This window comes from Nothobranchius furzeri, chromosome 5 (assembly GCF_043380555.1).
Source record: "Nothobranchius furzeri strain GRZ-AD chromosome 5, NfurGRZ-RIMD1, whole genome shotgun sequence".
In the NCBI taxonomy this organism is placed as follows: Eukaryota; Metazoa; Chordata; class Actinopteri; order Cyprinodontiformes; family Nothobranchiidae; genus Nothobranchius; species Nothobranchius furzeri.
This window is the reverse complement of record NC_091745.1, coordinates 17,482,625-17,501,303: the sequence shown is the minus strand read 5'-3', so window position 1 is coordinate 17,501,303 and position 18,679 is coordinate 17,482,625. Positions and strand designations below refer to the sequence as shown.

Sequence of the window (18,679 nt, the reverse complement as noted above, 5' to 3'; positions counted from 1 at the left end):
TCCATTTGCTTAAAGACGTTTCGGTGAGAGCAGCAGTACATCTTGGTATTTGGAGGAATTACAGGATTAGTTTATTTTACTGGATAGAGAAGTGAATGATGGTCAGAATGTCCCACAAATACAAAAATATTACAAAACACCGAGTTGACCGCTTTATTTGTTTTTTAATAATTCTGAGGATCTGGTTTCCTTTATTACAATGTGAATATATCAAACTGCTGTGGGTGAACTGGGTCCTGTTTTTAACCTGTGTGAACATTTCCAAGTCTCTTCGTTTTGATGAATGACTCCAAAGTTGGAACGTAACACCAAGAAAACATCAGAGGCGAGACAGAAAATATAATTCTCTGTTCCAGCTCAGTGCTGCTTCCTCCTGCAGCAACATCACTGCTGTGACTCATGTTGCACTCAAAACCATAAAAAAACAAGACTTTCAGTAGAAACTTCATGAACCTGCAGGACCAATTTTAGCTGCCGGCATCATTTTACAGACGTCTCTGATCGTGAGAAAAAGCACTTGAATGCCACACCAACTCCATCAGTTGGACTTCGGGAGTCTGTAGATGCCTGTAGACACAATCAGCTGATGCTCTCTGACCTTCTTTTGAAGGAAGGCCTCCAACTCGTTGATATCCATCTCCGTGACGACAGGTCCCGAGGCGACGAACATCCTCAGCATAGAGTGTATTCGGTCCAGGGTCATGCTGTCCAGGTTGGTGAGCATGGCCTGGATGTAGGCCCAGAACAGCTGCAGACAAACAGAACCAGTCAGTATCAGAACCTCAGCATACAGATGTCTGTAGCTCTGGCTTAAAGTTTGATCCTTTTAAGAGCAGTCAAACCGCCTTTCAATATTTTAAACATGGCCTGGATCTGTTGTTCTCCAGCTGCTTTGGCTGCTTTTTGTCTTTGCAGTGGTCTCTAGTAGGAATGAATGCCTTCCAAGTTGTTCTCTGGAGAAAAACGCTCCGGTGTGCCTCTTTGAGGACGTAGAAGTCAGCTTAAAGAGCAAGTAACGCCTAAATTAACGTTTTTTTGCTGCTAACCTGTATAGATGTGTCTAATGGTGCTGTGTACACATGTGTAATCAGTGTGGCAGTTTGGTGCAACTTATTTTAAATGTAATATTTCAGCCCAAAACCATAATTCTATCTCCATCTTCAGGTTAAAACTGCTCCACATTTGTGTAGAACCAGCTGTGGCTGATGGCTAAGCTGAAAAACGTGACGTCAGCAAATTACTACGTGGCTGCACCGGTGAGGCAGCCGCACCTCCACCTGGCTCAGCCTCTGAGCCGCTCACCTCCTTGAAGAAAATGCCCTCCTCCCCTTTTCATCTAATGATGGCGGTTAACATGCTGCAGAATCTGTCTGCTTTTCTCCTGAGGGGTAAGTCCTGTGTGAGTGTGTGCTTGCGTGCACGCGCTTGCTAACAGCTAGTTTTTTTTTTTCTTTTTATTGAAAGTTTTGTTAAGGTACATAAAACATATACCAACAATAACAATAACAGTTGGCACAGTGGAACCGTCAGGTCCGCCCTGTTCCGGGCAAGCCATCCTCTCTTCTCTTCAGAGTCCCATGACCTCTGGTTTTGTCCATATGTCGGGGTCTATGTAGCCCTTAATGTTCCACCTCTGACGTTCTTACCGGGTGTTTCCAGTCCATTATAAAGTGTTCGTATCCACAACAGGCTCTTCCACATCCAGTAAACATATGCGAGTAGGCTAAATCTTAGTTATACAACCTGCCCTCCATCATTGCGTGCTGTTGCTGTGAGTAAATCTCTCCCATTTCTCCCAATTCTTATGAAAACGATCTAATTTAAGGTTCAAAAGGGCTGTCAGTTTTTCCATCTTATATATTTCCTCGATTATTCCCTGCCAGTCTTTACTTGTTGGGGCATTCTTCTCTAGCCATTTCCTGGTAAGCGCTTTTTTGCCTGCTGCCAACATGATATTCATTAAATATTTGTCTCTTGTGGGGACTACTGATGGGATATCACCCAGGTAAACAGTACAGAAATCCTTAACTACCTCACAACCCGTCACGACTGTCATTGTGTCGACCATCTCCCTCCAATATGGCTGAATTACCGGGCATTTCCAAAAAATATGGAAGTGGTCTGCCATGTTTTCCCCACATTGTCTCCAGCAATGTCCTTCTCTCTGTTGGCCTCTCTGTTTGCATTTTATTTTAGGGGTTATAAAGAACCTGATAAAAATTTTCCAAGTGAATTCCCTCCAGTAACCCGAACTGGTAGTTTTCCTCTGTGTTTCACATATAGTTGCCCAGCTTTCATCCGATATGGTGATTTGTGCTTCCCTTTCCCATTTATTTTTTATATAATTAGTTGATTGGTCTTTGAGTGATTGTAGATTCTGATAAAGTTTAGCAATTTGTTTGTTTTTAATCTTACTTTGATATGCCTCTTTTATAAGGGAAACTAGGCCGTCCCTCTGTTCTTCCGTGTTTTTTATGTTACTGTTGTAATAAGACCTGACCAGGAGATATCTAAAAAAATCCAGGTTTTCCAAACCATATTTGTCCCTTAATTTGTCAAAACTATGTAGTCCATCCCTCCCTGCTATTGAGCAAAATGGTCCGATCCCTTTTGTCGACCATGCCACGTAGCGGCCATCTATTTGTGCCGGGGAGAATTCCCTATCGCTTGTGACCCATCTAAGTTGTTTTATGTTGGTTTCTGATTTATGTTTCTCACATTTGTCAAACCATATCTTTAAAGGTGTTTTAGTCCATTCATTTAACATTTTTTTCTTTTCCAGATATAATTTTTTATCTCCTAATATTGTCTGTAGTGGTAATTTTAATTGTGTCATATCTAAATCTTTCCATTTTGCCTCATACAATGGGTCACAACAATAGAGTAAATATCTTAATTGTGCTGCTATAAAATAACTTTCTAAGTTTGGGAGGGAAAGTCCACCCTTCTCCCTAGGCAGTTGTAGTGTTGTGTATTTAACTCTAGGTTTGCGGCCCTTCCATATAAATCCCGAGAGCATTCTGTTCCACAGTGCAAATTGTTTAGCTTGTATATGAACCGGTATAGATTGAAAGAGGAAAAGAAGTCGAGGCAATATATTCATTTTGATCATGTCGATTCTATTATATAAGTCAAGTGGCAGTATGCTCCATCTTTTGATGTTTTCTTTTAGCTCCCTTGTAATTGGCGAGTAATTTATTTCATAGATGTCTGTCAGTGTTTTGGGGATCTTAATACCAAGATATGTAATTATTTCATTGTTCCAATTAAATCTGGATATGTTTTTGATCCTTGCCGTAGGTGTGTAATTATATGTAATCACTTGAGTTTTTTGGATGTTTATTTTATATCCAGAGAGTTCGCCAAACATTTCCATCTTTGTCAATAGATTGGGCAGACTTTTTTCTGGGTCCCCGAGAGTCAGTAGAACATCGTCTGCGTAGAGACCTATCTTGTATTCTGTCCTCCCTATCCTCATCCCCCTAATTTGGTTGTCCTCCCTAATGGCTTGTGCTAGTGGTTCAATAAATAAGGCGAATAAGGCTGGGCTGAGCGGGCATCCCTGTCGACAACCTCTTTCCAGTCCTACCGCTTCAGTTAAACTCCCATTTATTTTTATTCTCGCTGAGGGTTGATAGTATAGGTTCCTAATCATCTGAATGAAAGAATCTACGAACCCAAATCGTTCCATAGCCAGAAAAAGGTATTCCCATCGGACAGAATCAAAGGCTTTTTCCGCATCCAGGCTCAGGACAACTGACTTGCTTGGGGTTTTATTCATATAATCTAATATATGTAGGGTTCGTCTTACGCTGTCTTGAATCTGTCTGTTCTTGAGAAATCCTGTCTGATCCTCATCAATAATTTCAGGTATTATATTTTTGAGTCTGTCTGCTATTATCGAGGTGAAAAGTCTATAATCCATATTTAAAATTGAAATTGGTCGATATGAGCTGCAGTGCCTTCTGTCCTTACCCCCCTTCGGGATCACTGAAATTATTGCCTGTCTCCAGGATGGTGGTGGCTCCCCTCCCTCTAAAACTTAGTTGAAACAGTTCAATAATAGTGGTGAGAGCAGATCTCTAAAGATTTTGTAATATTCTGATGTATAACCATCCGTACCCGGCATTTTATTTGTTTTTGTCTTTGCAATGGCTTTATCCAGTTCTTGTTTAGTAATCTGTTGCATTAGTTTTTTATTTTGTTCCCTCCCAATGTTAGGTAGGTCCAAAGAATGTAAAAATTTCTTAATATGAAGAGGGTCGACCTCTCGGGTCTGCGAGTATAGTGTTTTGTAATAGTTTACAAATGAGTTTTGTATCTCTTTAGCAGTATAACACAGCATTTGAGTCTCTTCATCTTTAATACAATAAATTCCTCTTTCTTCTTTCTGTTTTTTAGTTCTCCAAGCCAATAATTTCTTTGCCCTAGGGCCATAATCATAGTATTTTTGCTTGACAAATCTAGCTTTTAATTCCTCCTGTCTGTCATATATATCATTTAATTCCCGTGTTGTTAAATTAATCTCTTCCAATATTCGTAGATCCTTAACGGTGGCGTGCTTAGTCTCTAAGTTCTTTAATTTGGCTAATAACTCATTTGTTTATGTTTCTCTTTCTTTTTGTTCGAGGACCACATGATCAATTTTCCTCTTATTACTGCCTTCGATGCATCCCATACAATACTAGGGGATACCTCTTCATTATTATTTAGTTCACAATAGCTTTTATACTCGTCATTTATGAATTGTATACATTGGGGATCATTTAACAAGCTTGTGTTCAACTTCCAGCTAGTTTGTTTTATTTCAGTCTCTAGATGTATAGATAGGTAGATCCCTGCGTGGTCTGATATATCTCTTACTCCTATTTTACATCTGAGGATTCTATGTCTATCGGTGTTAGTCATAAAGAAATAATCCAATCTGGAGTACTTTCTATGGGGAAATGAGAAAAAAGTGTAACTCCTTTCCTTGGGATGCAGCTCCCTCCAGACATCTATCATGTTTCCTTCTTGAAGAAGTTTTTTAACTGTTTTTGTTTCCGGATTCATCCTTTTAGTCTTATTGTTGGTGTCTAAATGGGGCTGTAGTTGTACGTTCCAATCCCCCCCACAGATTAGGGTTCCTTTAGTGTGTTCCTCCATCAGATTAAATAATCTCTTAATAAATTCTTGATCATTGCCTGGCGGCCTGTAAACATTTAGTAGAGTCACTGGTTTATGATCAATTTGCCCCACTACCATAACATATCGCCCTTTTCTGTCCCCTATTTGTTGAGTTAACTGAAAGTTAGTCTTATTTCCAATCAATATTGCCACTCCCCTTGCACGTCTCTGTCCATATGATGAGTAGTATATTTGTTTGAACCCCAAACATTTTAATTTCTCATGTTCCTTATTGTTTAGGTGTGTCTCCTGCCAAAAAACTATATCTTGTTTTTCCCTTCTCATCTTAGTAGCCACTTTTTCCTCTTAATGGGGTTATGGAGCCCGTTGACGTTTAATGATACAATGTTATATTCCTGAAATGACATGGTGTTCTCTTAAAACAACATTTACAAAATAGGCTCTCCCTGCACTGATCAACCCGACCCGTAAAAAAACAACAACAACCTGTGCCATAACGAACAACAACTAAACATACATTTGAACATGACTTCCATGAAAGAAGTAAGAAATTCACTTCTAAAACTATGAGGGGAATTCTCTCTGTAGAGGGCCCCTCAAGGGAGTGTGACGTCTGCTCTGGTACCATCCTGTCTCCCTGTAGATGGTGACAATGCACTCTCTTCTTCTCCGTCCAGCGGTCCAATTATTAATTTTCGTCAAACCACAGCTGTCTACTGATAAGTGAACACGATTACAATCCTAGTCTGCATCTTAAAATTAAATATTATTTATCTTCACTCCCTCAAACAGTGTTTCTTTGCCTATGTTAATCAACCTTAAACGGAATGTTTACTCACAACCTCTTAACCAGTTTCAGTCTCTCAGTTGGGATGGGTGGTGAAAACGTGTACGTTTTTCCCGAGCCCCCTGAACATCCACGCCTCTTCCCCGTCCTCGCTCTCGTCCGCTGACCGTCCACGAATTGTCTTTTGGCTTTGCTGGAGTTCCGTTCGTCCCTTGAGCTGGTCCCCTGCTGGACGGTTCTCCAGATCCCTCATCTTCTCCTCCTTTCAGCAGGCCCTTCCTCTGAAGATCTAGCTTTGCTGATGTCACATTCGTGTAGGTAACTGGACCATCTTTGTAGAAGACACGGAGCCTTGCTGGGGCGGGTGTCTGGAATCTTATGCCTTTTTCTTTCAGTATTTTTCGTAACGGGGCATATTCTTTTCGTTTCTGGATGATTTCTATCGGGTAGTCATGATCCATGTAAATCCGATGTCCTTCTATTCGTATATCTTTCTTCAACCATGCCTTCTTCAGCACTTGCTCTTTAATGTTATATTCAAGGAAACACACAATCATGGATCTGGGGGGCACGTGTGCAGGAGGCTTCTGCCCGAGTGATCTGTGGCATCGTTGTATCCCCAACTCTGCATTCTGCATACCTAGTTCAGTCTTTAAGAGCTTCTCCACATATTCAGTCGGGTTGTCAGCTTCCCGGTCCTCTGGTATTCCAAATATACGAAGGTTGTTCCTCCGTGACCGGGTCTCCAGATCAGTTAGCTTGGCCAGCATTCGCTGTTGTTCCTCTACGGTCCGAAGGAGCACATCTTTAGCATTAGCGCTCCACTCTTCCACCTCTCCCACTCTTTGCTCCATTTCTTCCACTCTCATCTCCGCGCTTTTTAAGTTGGCCCCCACCTCATCCATCTTCTTGTTGATCTCGTCCTTAAAACTCCCCAGCTCTTGCTTCATGTCAACTCTCATCGTCTCCCAAGCTTCGCTGAAGTGTTTTTTCATATCTACGTGGCTAGCCATGATTTCCTCCCGGATAGCCTCCATGCTAGCTTGAAGCGTGGCCATCGTGTTTTGGGCGTCTTCATTCCCTTCCCTCGTCGCCATTCCGTCCTTCTCTTCGTCGGTTTTCCTTTCTGTGGTTTGTATCTTTTTAGTTTTGTATTTCCCCATATATATTTATCGAAGTCTGATGTTATCCGTAGTTGAAAAAATGGGGAAATGCTGGACCCTCGCTGAGCTCCTGACTATGCTTCCACTCGCTTCGCCGCCATACCCGGAAGTCTCGCTAACAGCTAGTTTTAAGATTGAGAATCTCCGACAGCACACGCGAGGGTTGAGGGGGGTGCGGTCTACCACAGCCTCAGTGTGGCTTTCAGAAGCGTTTTCCTAACAGGAAGTGTGGATGAAATATGTCCCCACCCAAGTCTTGACCCTCACTTTAAGGAGAAAATAGCTTCAGACGACAGGATTTAGAGTCTTATTTACTGATATTTAAACATCTCACCTCTGATTGGCTAACAGCATGACTCTACTACTGAATCTGTTTGCTCTGCAACACTGAGGCCTTACCTTCACATATAACACAAGCCTGGAGGAGTTCTGATGTGTGGTGGAGTTGCTAACACTAATGGTTAGCTTCTACTAGCCGGGGCATTCTCTGCTGTTTCCTGGACGCTAAACCTGCTAAGCAACAGCCTTCCCACTACAAGCCAAGATGGGCGAGTCCATGAATGTTAGGTGTCAGTGTGATGTAGATCTGTCAGGGTGTGTGTTTTCATCATCATGGAAGGTTTGAGCTAATGCGGATCATAGGGGTTTCAGCTTTCAGTGAACCTGCTTAAACAGAAATCCTGAAAGTTAAAAATTAGAGCGGGAAGAAGAAGAAAAAAATCAAGAAGAGAGACAGAGAACAGATTAGAATGAGAAAAAATGAAATGGAAGGATCAGAAAACCTAGAAGAGGCAAAGAAGAGATAAAAGGCAGGAAAATGTTGGGAAAAATAAGTGAATAAAAAGAAGAAGCAGGTAGAAGCAGACCTGCAGCTTCTCCTCTCTCTGTTCAGACTGGGTGGTGGTGTTGGAGTCTCTCTCCTCGTCGCTGTCGATCAGCATCACGCCTCGGTCCAGTTTCTCTCTAGATGAGCGGGTCTCCAGGACACAGTACCGCCCTCCTGCTTCCTCCTTCAGAACTCCATGCTGCTGCCACATGGCCAGCTTCCTGTGGACCAGCTCCTTCGGGGCGCCCAGCTTCACGCTCAGCTCCTCCAGGGTCCAAGAGCCTAACGGGAGACAAAAGGACTAATTCAGTGACGGGATTTAGCATCCGGAGGACGAGGTGACCATGGAGAAACCAGAACCAGAGAACGGGTTTTAGGCTCAAATGTAACAAAAGGAAACATTAGCTGAGCGGGGAATTTAAAACCCTACTTTTCTCCTGGAAGTGCAAGATGATGGCCGCGTGGATCGGCGACACCGTGAGGTGGGATAGGACCCGGTCCTCCAGCTCCACATCCAGAGTGACAGAACCGAGGTGAGGCTTCCAGCTCAGAGTCCTCATGGCCTGAAATCACAGACGACCAACATAAAACCCGACCACAGACTTCCTAAATCCTCCAGGAACAGGAATATAACAGGAGTGGAATTTAAACCGAAAACCTGCTGGCGAACGCACCTTGAGCTTCTCGTAGCTGTGTGTGTACGCCTCCATGGCCTGACAGACGACAGCAGGGAGCTCCAGCTTCTCCTCCTTCAGCGTTGGCCAGAACTCTGACGACAGGATGATGGCTGACAGACTGAGCGGCAGCTGCTCCTCTTCGCTCAGCCTCGACTCTTCTTCACGGATGTGACTGTTGATCCTACGAGAGTCAGCCATGTCCTGCAGCATCACAACGGAGACACTGAGACACCAGGGCGAGCTGTCACCGTGAGAATAAAAACTGCCGTCTGGTTACCTTCAGCATGACTTCGCAGAGGTGCATGTGGGACTCTCCGAACCGCAGCTTCAGCAGCTCCACGTTACGGATCTCCCTGGAAAAATGTCCCACAGAGATGGAAAGTTCAGAGGTTAGAGGTCTGGCTGTTGTCCAAAGGGTAAAAACAGTTCAGAGGCAAAGGTTTGGGACAGCGTCCCTCAGGTAGAACATTAAGGCTGTGTGTCGGGCGGTACCGGGCGGTGTTGTAATTGAGTTGGTGCAGCAGCCGGTCAGCCAGCACGGCTCGGTACTCATCGATGAAGATGTCCTTACTGCCGTAGATGCTGACTAGCAGGCTGATGATGTCAGATGAGCGACGATTCGAACCCATCTTATCTAAAAACAGAGAAAACTTGTGTGAAGTGGACACGCGCACACACGTGCACACATTGGCACGATGATTTCACTGACCGTGCACAGCATCGGTCGGGTCTGGAGTCCAGTCTTCAGGGTCGTTGCCGTCATCATCGCTGTCCTGCATCTCCAGAGTGACGGGGTCTCCTCGGGACAGCTCGGAGGCCAGATCGGCGCAGCCTTCAGCGTCTCCTGTGAGCCCAGCAACGATCTGTCTCACCGTGTCGTCTCGAGTCCTGAAACACCACGAAGAAATGCAGCAGCTTCCTCATTTCACCGCATCCACAATTCAATAGCTTCTAGTAAACTCTGGTTCCTGTTGTCAGAGATGATGTAGGCGCTGGTGGATCATAGGAATGTGTTTATGAACAATCTGAGAGTCAGAACTTTCTGAACATCGTCTGGGAACTTCTAAAACGATGGAACAAACTATCATTAAACAGTGATAAATCATGTTTTATGATATTCAAATGATAAAATGTTATTAAATATAGATGAGATTAATATTAAAAGAGTTAAAGTAGTCAAGTATCTGGGAGTCATCATTGATGAAATAATGTCTTGGAAGCTGCATATAAACAGTGTCAAAACTAAAATATCTAAAACTATTGCACTGTTACATAGAGCAAAATGGTTACTTGATAATAATTCCCTATATTTGTCATATAACTCACTGATCGTACCGTACCTGAACTACTGCATTGAAATCTGGGGAACAACATATAAAACTTACACAAATTCCATTTACATCTTACAGAAAACAGCAATAAGAATAATCACAAGGGGCAACTACAGAGATCCGTCCAATCCATTATTTATAAAATTAAAAACACTAAAATTCTATGATCTGGTGGACTACAATATTTAAAATTGATGTATAATGCAAACAGAGGTTACGCACCTGCAGGTTTAATCAAAAGATTTACAAAGAGACATAGTAAATATGATTTAAAAGGACATGAATTATTTAATATACCTACACATAGGATACCCATAAAGGAACATTGTGTGTCCATATATGGAGTTAAAATGTGGAATAAATTAAATACTGAAATCAAGAATGCAAAAACAATATTGACTTTCAAAAAAAAAAGAGATAAAAAATGAAATGATTCACTTTTATAGATCTGTTACATAAACGCGTGAGGGGAGGGGGGATGGGGGGGTGAAAGAAAAAAAGGGAAAAGGAAACAAGTCTGTGTATGCATATGTGTATATATGTGTATATAATATGTAGGTATATATGTGTACATATGTATGTATATATGTGTATATATGTATGTATATATGTAGGTATATAAGTGTATATATGTAGGTATATAAGTGTATATATGTAGGTATATATGCGTATATATGTAGGTATATATGCGTATATATGTAGGTATATATGTGTATATATTTAGGTATACATGCGTATATATGTAGGTATATATGTGTATATATTTAGGTATACATGCGTATATATGTAGGTATATATGCGTATATATGTAGGTATACATGCGTATATATGTAGGTATATATGCGTATATATTTAGGTATATATGTGTACATATTTAGGTATATATGTGTACATATTTAGGTATATATGTGTACATATGTATGTATATATGTGTACATATGTATGTATATATGTAGGTATATATGTGTATATATGTAGGTATGTATGTGTTTATATGTAGGTATGTATGTGTATATATGTATGTGTATATATGTATATATGTATGTGTATATATGTATGTGTATATATGTAGGTATATATGTATGTGTATACCGTAAATCCTCTAATACAGGCCGGTATTCAATTAAAGGCCGGGTCTCCAATTTTGGCCGGTGTCGGAGTCGGCGGAGGTGAATAATGGCCGGTCTCTTATTGTGGCCAGGTGGAATGTGGTAACAAGCAAGTACGGGGGGCGGTTGTGTCATCGTCTCACTTTTGATTTGCCAGTGATAGACCGCGAGGGTAACTTTAACTGTGCGGAAATGAAGAGGAGGCGAAAATTTGATATCAAGTTCAAAGAGAACGTGCGCTGCAGAACACTGGGGAGCACTAGGGGTTGTATGAACTAGTCTACTTCACTATAGTGACTTTTTATGCCTGTCGTCGACTAGTCGCTGTCACGTGATAATGACCGGCAAGATGCAGCCCTCGGAAAAGACAGCAGCCTGCTATCAGCAGGTGACAAGCTCCTGCGCTCGGGGGGGGGGGCAACGAGCTGTGCCAGAGCGTCGGTACTGACACGCGATCGTTCATGTCGGTTCATTTCCTTTAATGTTTTCTGTCTTTTATTTGCGCCTGATGTGTTTCGCTGCTGTGGAGCGGGGCACATCACCTTGTCCTCTGACGCACCGATCACTGATGCGGCCGCCAAGCAGGGAGCGCTCCGCTGTTTTTGAGGTCGGTAATCTGCCTCCTGAGCACAGCCACAGTAACAATCAGGTGTTGCCAAATTATTTAACACGCGATCGTTCATGTCGGTTCATTTCCTTTGATGTTTTCTGTCTTTTATTTGCGCCTGATGCGTTTCGCTGTGGAGCGGGGCGCATCAACTTGTCATCCGGTGACGCACCGATCACTGATGCGGCCGGCAAGCAGCGAGCACTCTGCTGTTTTTGCGGTCGGTAGATCTTTTAGAACTGCAGTTCAAAGGTAACTCATAAGGTGAATATATATGAACCCAGGTAGCAGTTTCTCTTTAGGATTGAGAGGAGATGCAGGAAGATAATAAACAGGCAGGACAAAAAAATAGTCAAATAAAAACAAGTTAGTTTTTGTACCTGGTGGTTGCAACAAACAGACACCATTGAAGGTAATCAGAAGTGAGGAACAGAAAATGAATTAATTATTTTAATGTTTAGAGCAGCAGGAACTCCGAGAGGCTGCAGGCGCATCAGTGAGTTTGCAGCCGCTGCGCAGGGGGAGGGGGGAGAGGGCTGAAGCAGAAACTACCGTTGTTAAAAGAAATGTGTTTAACTTTGAAAACGTGGGCACAATATTAATTGTCAAAAACTCCAACGAACCATTAGTTCATTTTGCTCAAATAGAAATAGAGGCCTGCCTCTAATACTGGCCCTCCTTCCAACAAAGGCCTGGAGCTTGATGAGCTTGAGTCAAATACAGGCCCGGGCCTGTATTAGAGGATTTACGGTATATATGTAGGTATATATGTGTATATATGTATGTATATATGTAAGTATATATGTAGGTATATATGTGTATATATGTAGGTATATATGTGTATATATGTAGGTATATATGTGTGTATATGTAGGTATATATGTGTATATATGTATGAATATATGTGTATATATATGTATGTGTATATATGTGTATATATATGTATGTGTATATATGTACTGTAAGTATATATGTGTATATATGTAGGTATGTAAGTCTATATGTGTATATATGTAGGTGTATATGTGTATATATGTAGGTGTATATGTGTATATATGTAAGTATATATGTGTATATATGTAAGTATATATGTGTATATATGTAAGGTGTATATGTGTATATATGTAAGTATATATGTGTATACATGTAGGTATATATGTGTATATATGTAAGTCTATATGTGTATACATGTAAGTATATATGTGTATATATGTAAGTATATATGTGTATATATGTAAGTATATATGTGTATATATGTAAGCATATATGTGTATATATGTAGGTATATATGTGTATATATGTAAGTATATATGTAGGTATATATGTGTATATATGTAGGTGTATATAAGTAAGTCTATATGTGTATATATGTAGGGTTATATGTGTATATATGTAGGTGTATATGTGTATATATGTAAGTATATATGTGTATATATGTAAGTATATATGTGTATATATGTAAGTATATATGTGTATATATGTAGGTGTATATGTGTATATATGTAAGTATATATGTGTATACATGTAGGTATATATGTGTATATATGTAAGTCTATATGTGTATACATGTAAGTATATATGTGTATATATGTAAGTATATATGTAGGTATATATGTGTATATATGTAGGTATATATGTAGGTATATATGTGTATATATGTAGGTATATATGTGTATATATGTAGGTATATATGTGTGTATATGTAGGTATATATGTGTATATGTAGGTATATATGTGTATATATGTATGTATATATGTGTATATATATGTATGTGTATATATGTGTATATATATGTATGTGTATATATGTACTGTAAGTATATATGTGTATATATGTAGGTGTATATATGTAAGTATATATGTGTATATATGTAGGTATATATGTAAGTCTATATGTGTATATATGTAGGTGAATATGTGTATATATGTAGGTGTATATGTGTATATATGTAAGTATATATGTGTATATATGTAGGTGTATATGTGTATATATGTAGGTATATATGTGTATATATGTAAGTCTATATGTGTATACATGTAAGTATATATGTGTATATATGTAAGTATATATGTGTATATATGTAAGTATATATGTAGGTATATATGTGTATATATGCAAGTATATATGTAGGTATATATGTGTATATATGTAAGTATATATGTAGGTATATATGTGTATATATGTAAGTATATATGTGTATATATGTAAGTATATATGTAGGTATATATGCGTATAACTTTGTGCTTCTTTCTGTGCAACTTGTTTTTTCTCTTTTTTTTCGGTTCATGGGTTGAGGTTGTGTCGGCCAACCAGTCCAGAAACTATATTGTTCATATTTTTTTAAGAATCATATGATTGTTTCATTTGTATTATTGCTATTTTAGTTAAAAGGGGCAGATAACATACGTTTTTCTTCTTTCTGTCCCCTTTTTCATTTTGGCTTTTAGCAATTTAGTTTTGTATTTTTATTTTAATGTCAATAAATGAAAATATAGTTGAAAAAAAAACCTCCAAAGTGTAAATTAAAATGTGAATCAGAAGAACACAGTGGGTGTAGTGAAAAAAAAAAGACTTTTATTAAAGAACGAACAATTTATAACAAGATCTGTGTTGTTCTATCAGAAGTATTTCATCAGAAGGTTGAACTGTTCCAAGTGGTGATGGTAGACTAAAGCAGCGCTGGAAGAACCGGACCTACCTGAGGTATTTACGGATGGGCTGGCAGGCCACCTGCAGGATCACCATGGACGGGTCCAGCTCTCGGAGAGCTTTGATGGCTGAGATGTAAACGGTGAGAATGTCGGCCGTGTGAACGCCTGGAAGAACAAACAGATTCCACATAAAACACGTGGGCTTGATAAAAAGGAAACGTTTCTCTGACGGGAACAAAGAAATGCTTTTAGCTCTCCACTTGTTTGTTAATAAACAGCCAGTTTTAGAAATCTAAACCGGTCAGTTTTTTACCTTCTATTCAGAAAAGCTTCTTTTTCAGCATTTTAATGCCTTTTATTTTTTACCACTTTGGTTTTGGTGCATTTTTAGTCTTTTATTTTAACCCAACGTGAACTTTGCAGTTTGATCTCAGAGTTCAGTCGATGTCCTTCACACTGACACAGACCTGGGTGCAGCAGGCGGCTTTCAAAGGCTGATTTCAACGACACGAGGAGCTGCTGCCTCTGGTTGGTTCGCTCCAAGCAGAACTTCAGATCCTCGATGGCAGCTTTAGATTCCGGAAAATCTGGGAAACAGAAACCAAGGAGAGAACATGATTTACCACAGGGGAATAAATCTGACCCATTTCCAGCCTGAGGTCAGCTTTGATGACAGAACTTTACTGAATCTTTGGGTTGTTTCTATTAAACAGAAAAGGACAGAGAAATGAAAATTTTCAGACACAAACAATAAATAAAAACAAACTCCTGGTTTAGTTTAAAACCCGAGACACAGACAGAGAACGATCATCGTCTCAGAACCAGTTTTAGGTCTCAGACAGAATCTAGGTTACATTTCTGAGATCTCATCCGTCCCGTCTCTCTGTGCTGAACCAGAAACCTCACACGGGTTTTGTTTTTCAGACGTGAACAAGCCAGAAACTGAAAATGTCAGATTCTTCTTCATCATAAAAGTAGATTGTAGGAAGCAGATTTAAGGACAAATAATAAATTAGATCATGAAGTCTTAAATTAATATTTTGAATTTATTCTGATCACAACTGAAAGGAAATATCCTGGTAATAAAGATTTTTATTCCAATTTTTGTTTCTTAAAGGGACTTGACGGAGTTTTTAATTTTTATGCTCGCGATTGCCCCCTCAGGCCAAAAGCATAACGGCAGCTTCAATAGTAGACTCGTGCACGAGGCGCGCATGCTGTACGTGCACACTCCTTAACGAAAATAACAGCTGAGACAGTCCCTTTTGTGTGTGTGTGTGTGTGTGTGTGTGTGTGTGTGTGTGTGTGTGTGTGTGTGTGTGTGTGTGTGTGTGTGAGGACAGAAGAACGTGCAGCTAATTAATTAAATAATGTGGTTCTGTACCTTTCTCTTCAGCACAGCCGACAAAGGTTTATGATGGGTCAGTCCTCCTGCATGCTCAGATCATTCCCTTTCCTTGCTTGAAAAATTGTTCCAAAATGAAAGTTGAACCCACATCTTTTTTATCTGTGAATTCAATGCCGTTCGGCGAGTCTCAAATACAAATTTGGGCATCTTACTGTAAAAAATATACCATTAATGTAAAAAATAAACTCTAAATAAACTATGTTCACATCCAGAATCTAACCCGGGTCTTCTGCATGAGAGTCAGACATCTTACAAGGTGAGCTACACTCTAGTAACATTCACAGTATCTATAACTTTTATATCCTTGATGACAGCTGAAACGTTCAAAGAACGGTTCGAAGCGAAAATGGCTATTTTGTTGCTAATTTGCAGGAAATATCTAGAAGAAAGTTCTACAGAAAGTAGCTAAGGGTCCTCAGAAATATAGCTAGGTTTGTTACTAGGCGTTAGGAAGTTGGCACTGCCTCTCTCTCTGCTGCTAAAGCTACGGATAGCAAATGCTACGGGCTATGCCTGAGCGTGAACGCGCATGAAGCAGCCTGCTCGACCCGAGCATCTCTCTTTTTCTGTGATTTTACAGAAAAACAGGCAATCACAGTAAAAATGCCAGGGCTCATTCTACAGGACCAGGGCATTGCAGGAGAATGTATGAAGAAGACATTTATTATTTCTATACATGTTTTGGCTGTCACACTTCCGTACAGTCCCTTTAATTTAAAACAATAAAAATTTAAACATTTTAAATTATCTCTAAATGACCAGATGGTTGCTTGTTGCTCTGATGAAACACAGAAGATCTCTGATAACGTTAAACACAAAGCCTCAGAAAGCAGGTTTAACGTTCTGACCTTATTTATAAACACAAACAAACCATCACTGCATCAGCCACATAATGAAGATAAAACATGACCTCCTCTCCTCAGGTCTCACCTCGGATGATGCTGAAGAGCTCTTCGATCCTCATGTTGACGTAGATCCTGCAGAAGAACTGATGCATGTGGCATCTCCACTGCTTCATGATGGAGCTGGCAGGCTGGGTGCCCTGGATGCTGGACTGAATGGGACCACTGGGAGCAGCAGGAACAGGAGTGGCTCCGTCCACCTCACTGGCGAACACTTTGCTCAGCCAGCCAAGAACCAGCTCCAGCCACTGCAGGGACAGAAGAGCGTCAGAACATGAAGACAGGAGAGGAAACGGTGGAAAAGGGGTTTTACCTCCTGGAAGTCCAGCAAGAAGGAGCGCTCGTACTCGCCCCGGCAATGCTGCTCCATCCGCTGCTCGATGAGCTTGTGGAGGATGCAGGTGATGGCCTCTGAGCTGACCCACTCCAGCAGCTGTAGCTTCAGTCTACAAACACAAACAGCTGATCAAACATTCATCCGGACGAAGCAACAGCAGAAACAATCAGCAGTGAGATCCTCTCACAGTATGTGGCTGAGCTCCTGCAGCTGCTCCAGGGCCTCCTGACACCAGCACCTCAGGACCGGGACCCCACACCCTGGGCAGGACCCTCCACTGGGGCTGTCTGGAGCCTCGGCCACATCCTCATCGCTGCCCTCCAGTTTCATGTAGACGGAGAAAGTCCTGCTGTAAAACTCCAGCACTCGCTCCTGCAGAATGGGGGGAGGAGAGAACAGCAGGAGGGCTCTGATGGTGGTGAAGGCTCGCTCCTGGAGGCCACTGGGACCTGGACCACACAGACCACCACGACCCTCATCCTGCCACGCCCCAAGCTTCTCCAAACCACCTGCATGGAGGGAGATGGGAAACTAATTACCTGTTCCTCTTTGGTTTTATCCACAAAATAATATAGTGAAAGTCTGGAAAGCAAAAAAAATCCAAACAACTTTAGAAGTTGGAATAAAATCTTAAAGATTCAAGGACAAGGTCATCACTACTGTATTTGTTCTACTTGCTCAGAAAAGGTTCCAGGCGGTCCAACAGAGTCCTAAAAGCAGTGAGGAGAACCCATGCTCGATCTTTTTCCTCCAGCTCGTTCTCCGGCTGTTTCAGGCAAGACCAGAACTCTGGAACCACCGAGGACGACAGGCGCATCTGCAAAGTTTCCAGCAGCCAGATCCCGAGCAGTCGGCCCAAACCATGACTGCAGAGCAGAAGCAAGGAGTCAGAGAGGCTCTGGTCAGACACCGGGCATCCAGAAGACACCTAGAGAAGGACCCAAACAGAATGGTGGTATGAAATCCACCACAGAATCATCTCCAACCAGAAAAGGGCTGCTGGATGTCTGGTATTCAGGGGCAGGTGGTTAATGTAGGAATGGATGAGAGATGGAATCAGAACTGAGTAAAAGAGCAAAATCATTTCCAACATAAAATACACATTTTATTATAATATAGGTGTTTAATATAAGCCTTTTTCGACATGTCATTTGTGTTTGTTTTTAACTAAATGGCTGACTCAAACTTATGAATATTGAGTTGTTAGTAGTCAACCCATTTTTCTTTGCATGGAGTAAAGTTGTCAGTAAACACGATGACGTCAACAAATGTAAGCCGAAATCCACCGAATACTCCTGCTGACTATTTATAACGCCAGTTTTGTGTCTAGCCCTTAATAAACCAATGTAAAATCCAAAACATCATTCAATCGTGTGATTTACGAATGGAGTCTTGTGACAGCACTTCATTCAGTGTTTGGTTGCTCGTGTCCGAGGCTCTGACCCACTCACCAAAGCTGCAGTCACGGATTCCCACGCCTCAGCGAGCCCCTGGAGCGCTCCGGGCTCAGACATTTCCACCGAATCCGATTCCATCATCATTTCCTCCATTTTATGACACTTTCTTCACAAATGCCGAACCGGCTCCTGTAGATTCAGCATTTAAACCTCAGCATGTCTTGTCTTACCGCGGCGCTATGTGTAAAAAGCATGCCCCGTGTCTCAACCGTGTTTCAACGAGTTTACTAAATAATAACTTTTCCATTCAAGCAAATAGTAATTTACAATACAGATATGAACATGGTATGGCGGGT

General features: G+C 41.0%; 1 protein-coding gene across 1 annotated transcript; it reads right to left on the bottom strand.

The window, feature by feature from the left end:
• Positions 1-328: 328 nt before the first annotated feature.
• On the bottom strand, positions 329-18,659 carry anapc2 (anaphase promoting complex subunit 2). The gene is made up of 14 exons (XM_015976082.3): positions 18,378-18,659; positions 17,605-17,854; positions 17,114-17,435; positions 16,903-17,035; positions 16,618-16,837; positions 14,747-14,866; positions 14,327-14,444; positions 9,290-9,468; positions 9,073-9,214; positions 8,858-8,933; positions 8,578-8,781; positions 8,334-8,466; positions 7,944-8,185; positions 329-748 (listed from the first exon to the last, which is right to left on the bottom strand). Exons 1-14 carry the CDS (start codon positions 18,474-18,476, stop codon positions 539-541), a joined length of 2,448 nt encoding a protein of 815 aa, XP_015831568.3. The 5' UTR covers positions 18,477-18,659; the 3' UTR covers positions 329-538.
• Positions 18,660-18,679: the final 20 nt, after the last annotated feature.

Excerpts from the sequence above, each read along its gene's own strand:
- anapc2 (XM_015976082.3), bottom strand. The coding sequence starts at position 18,476 with ATGGAGGAAATGATGATGGAATCGGATTCGGTGGAAATGTCTGAGCCC. Across the intron at positions 9,469-14,326 it reads CCCATCCGTAAATACCTCAG|GACTCGAGACGACACGGTGA; the intron begins GTAGGTCCGGTT and ends GTGGTGTTTCAG. Across the intron at positions 749-7,943 it reads AGAGAGAGGAGAAGCTGCAG|CTGTTCTGGGCCTACATCCA; the intron begins GTCTGCTTCTAC and ends GTTTGTCTGCAG.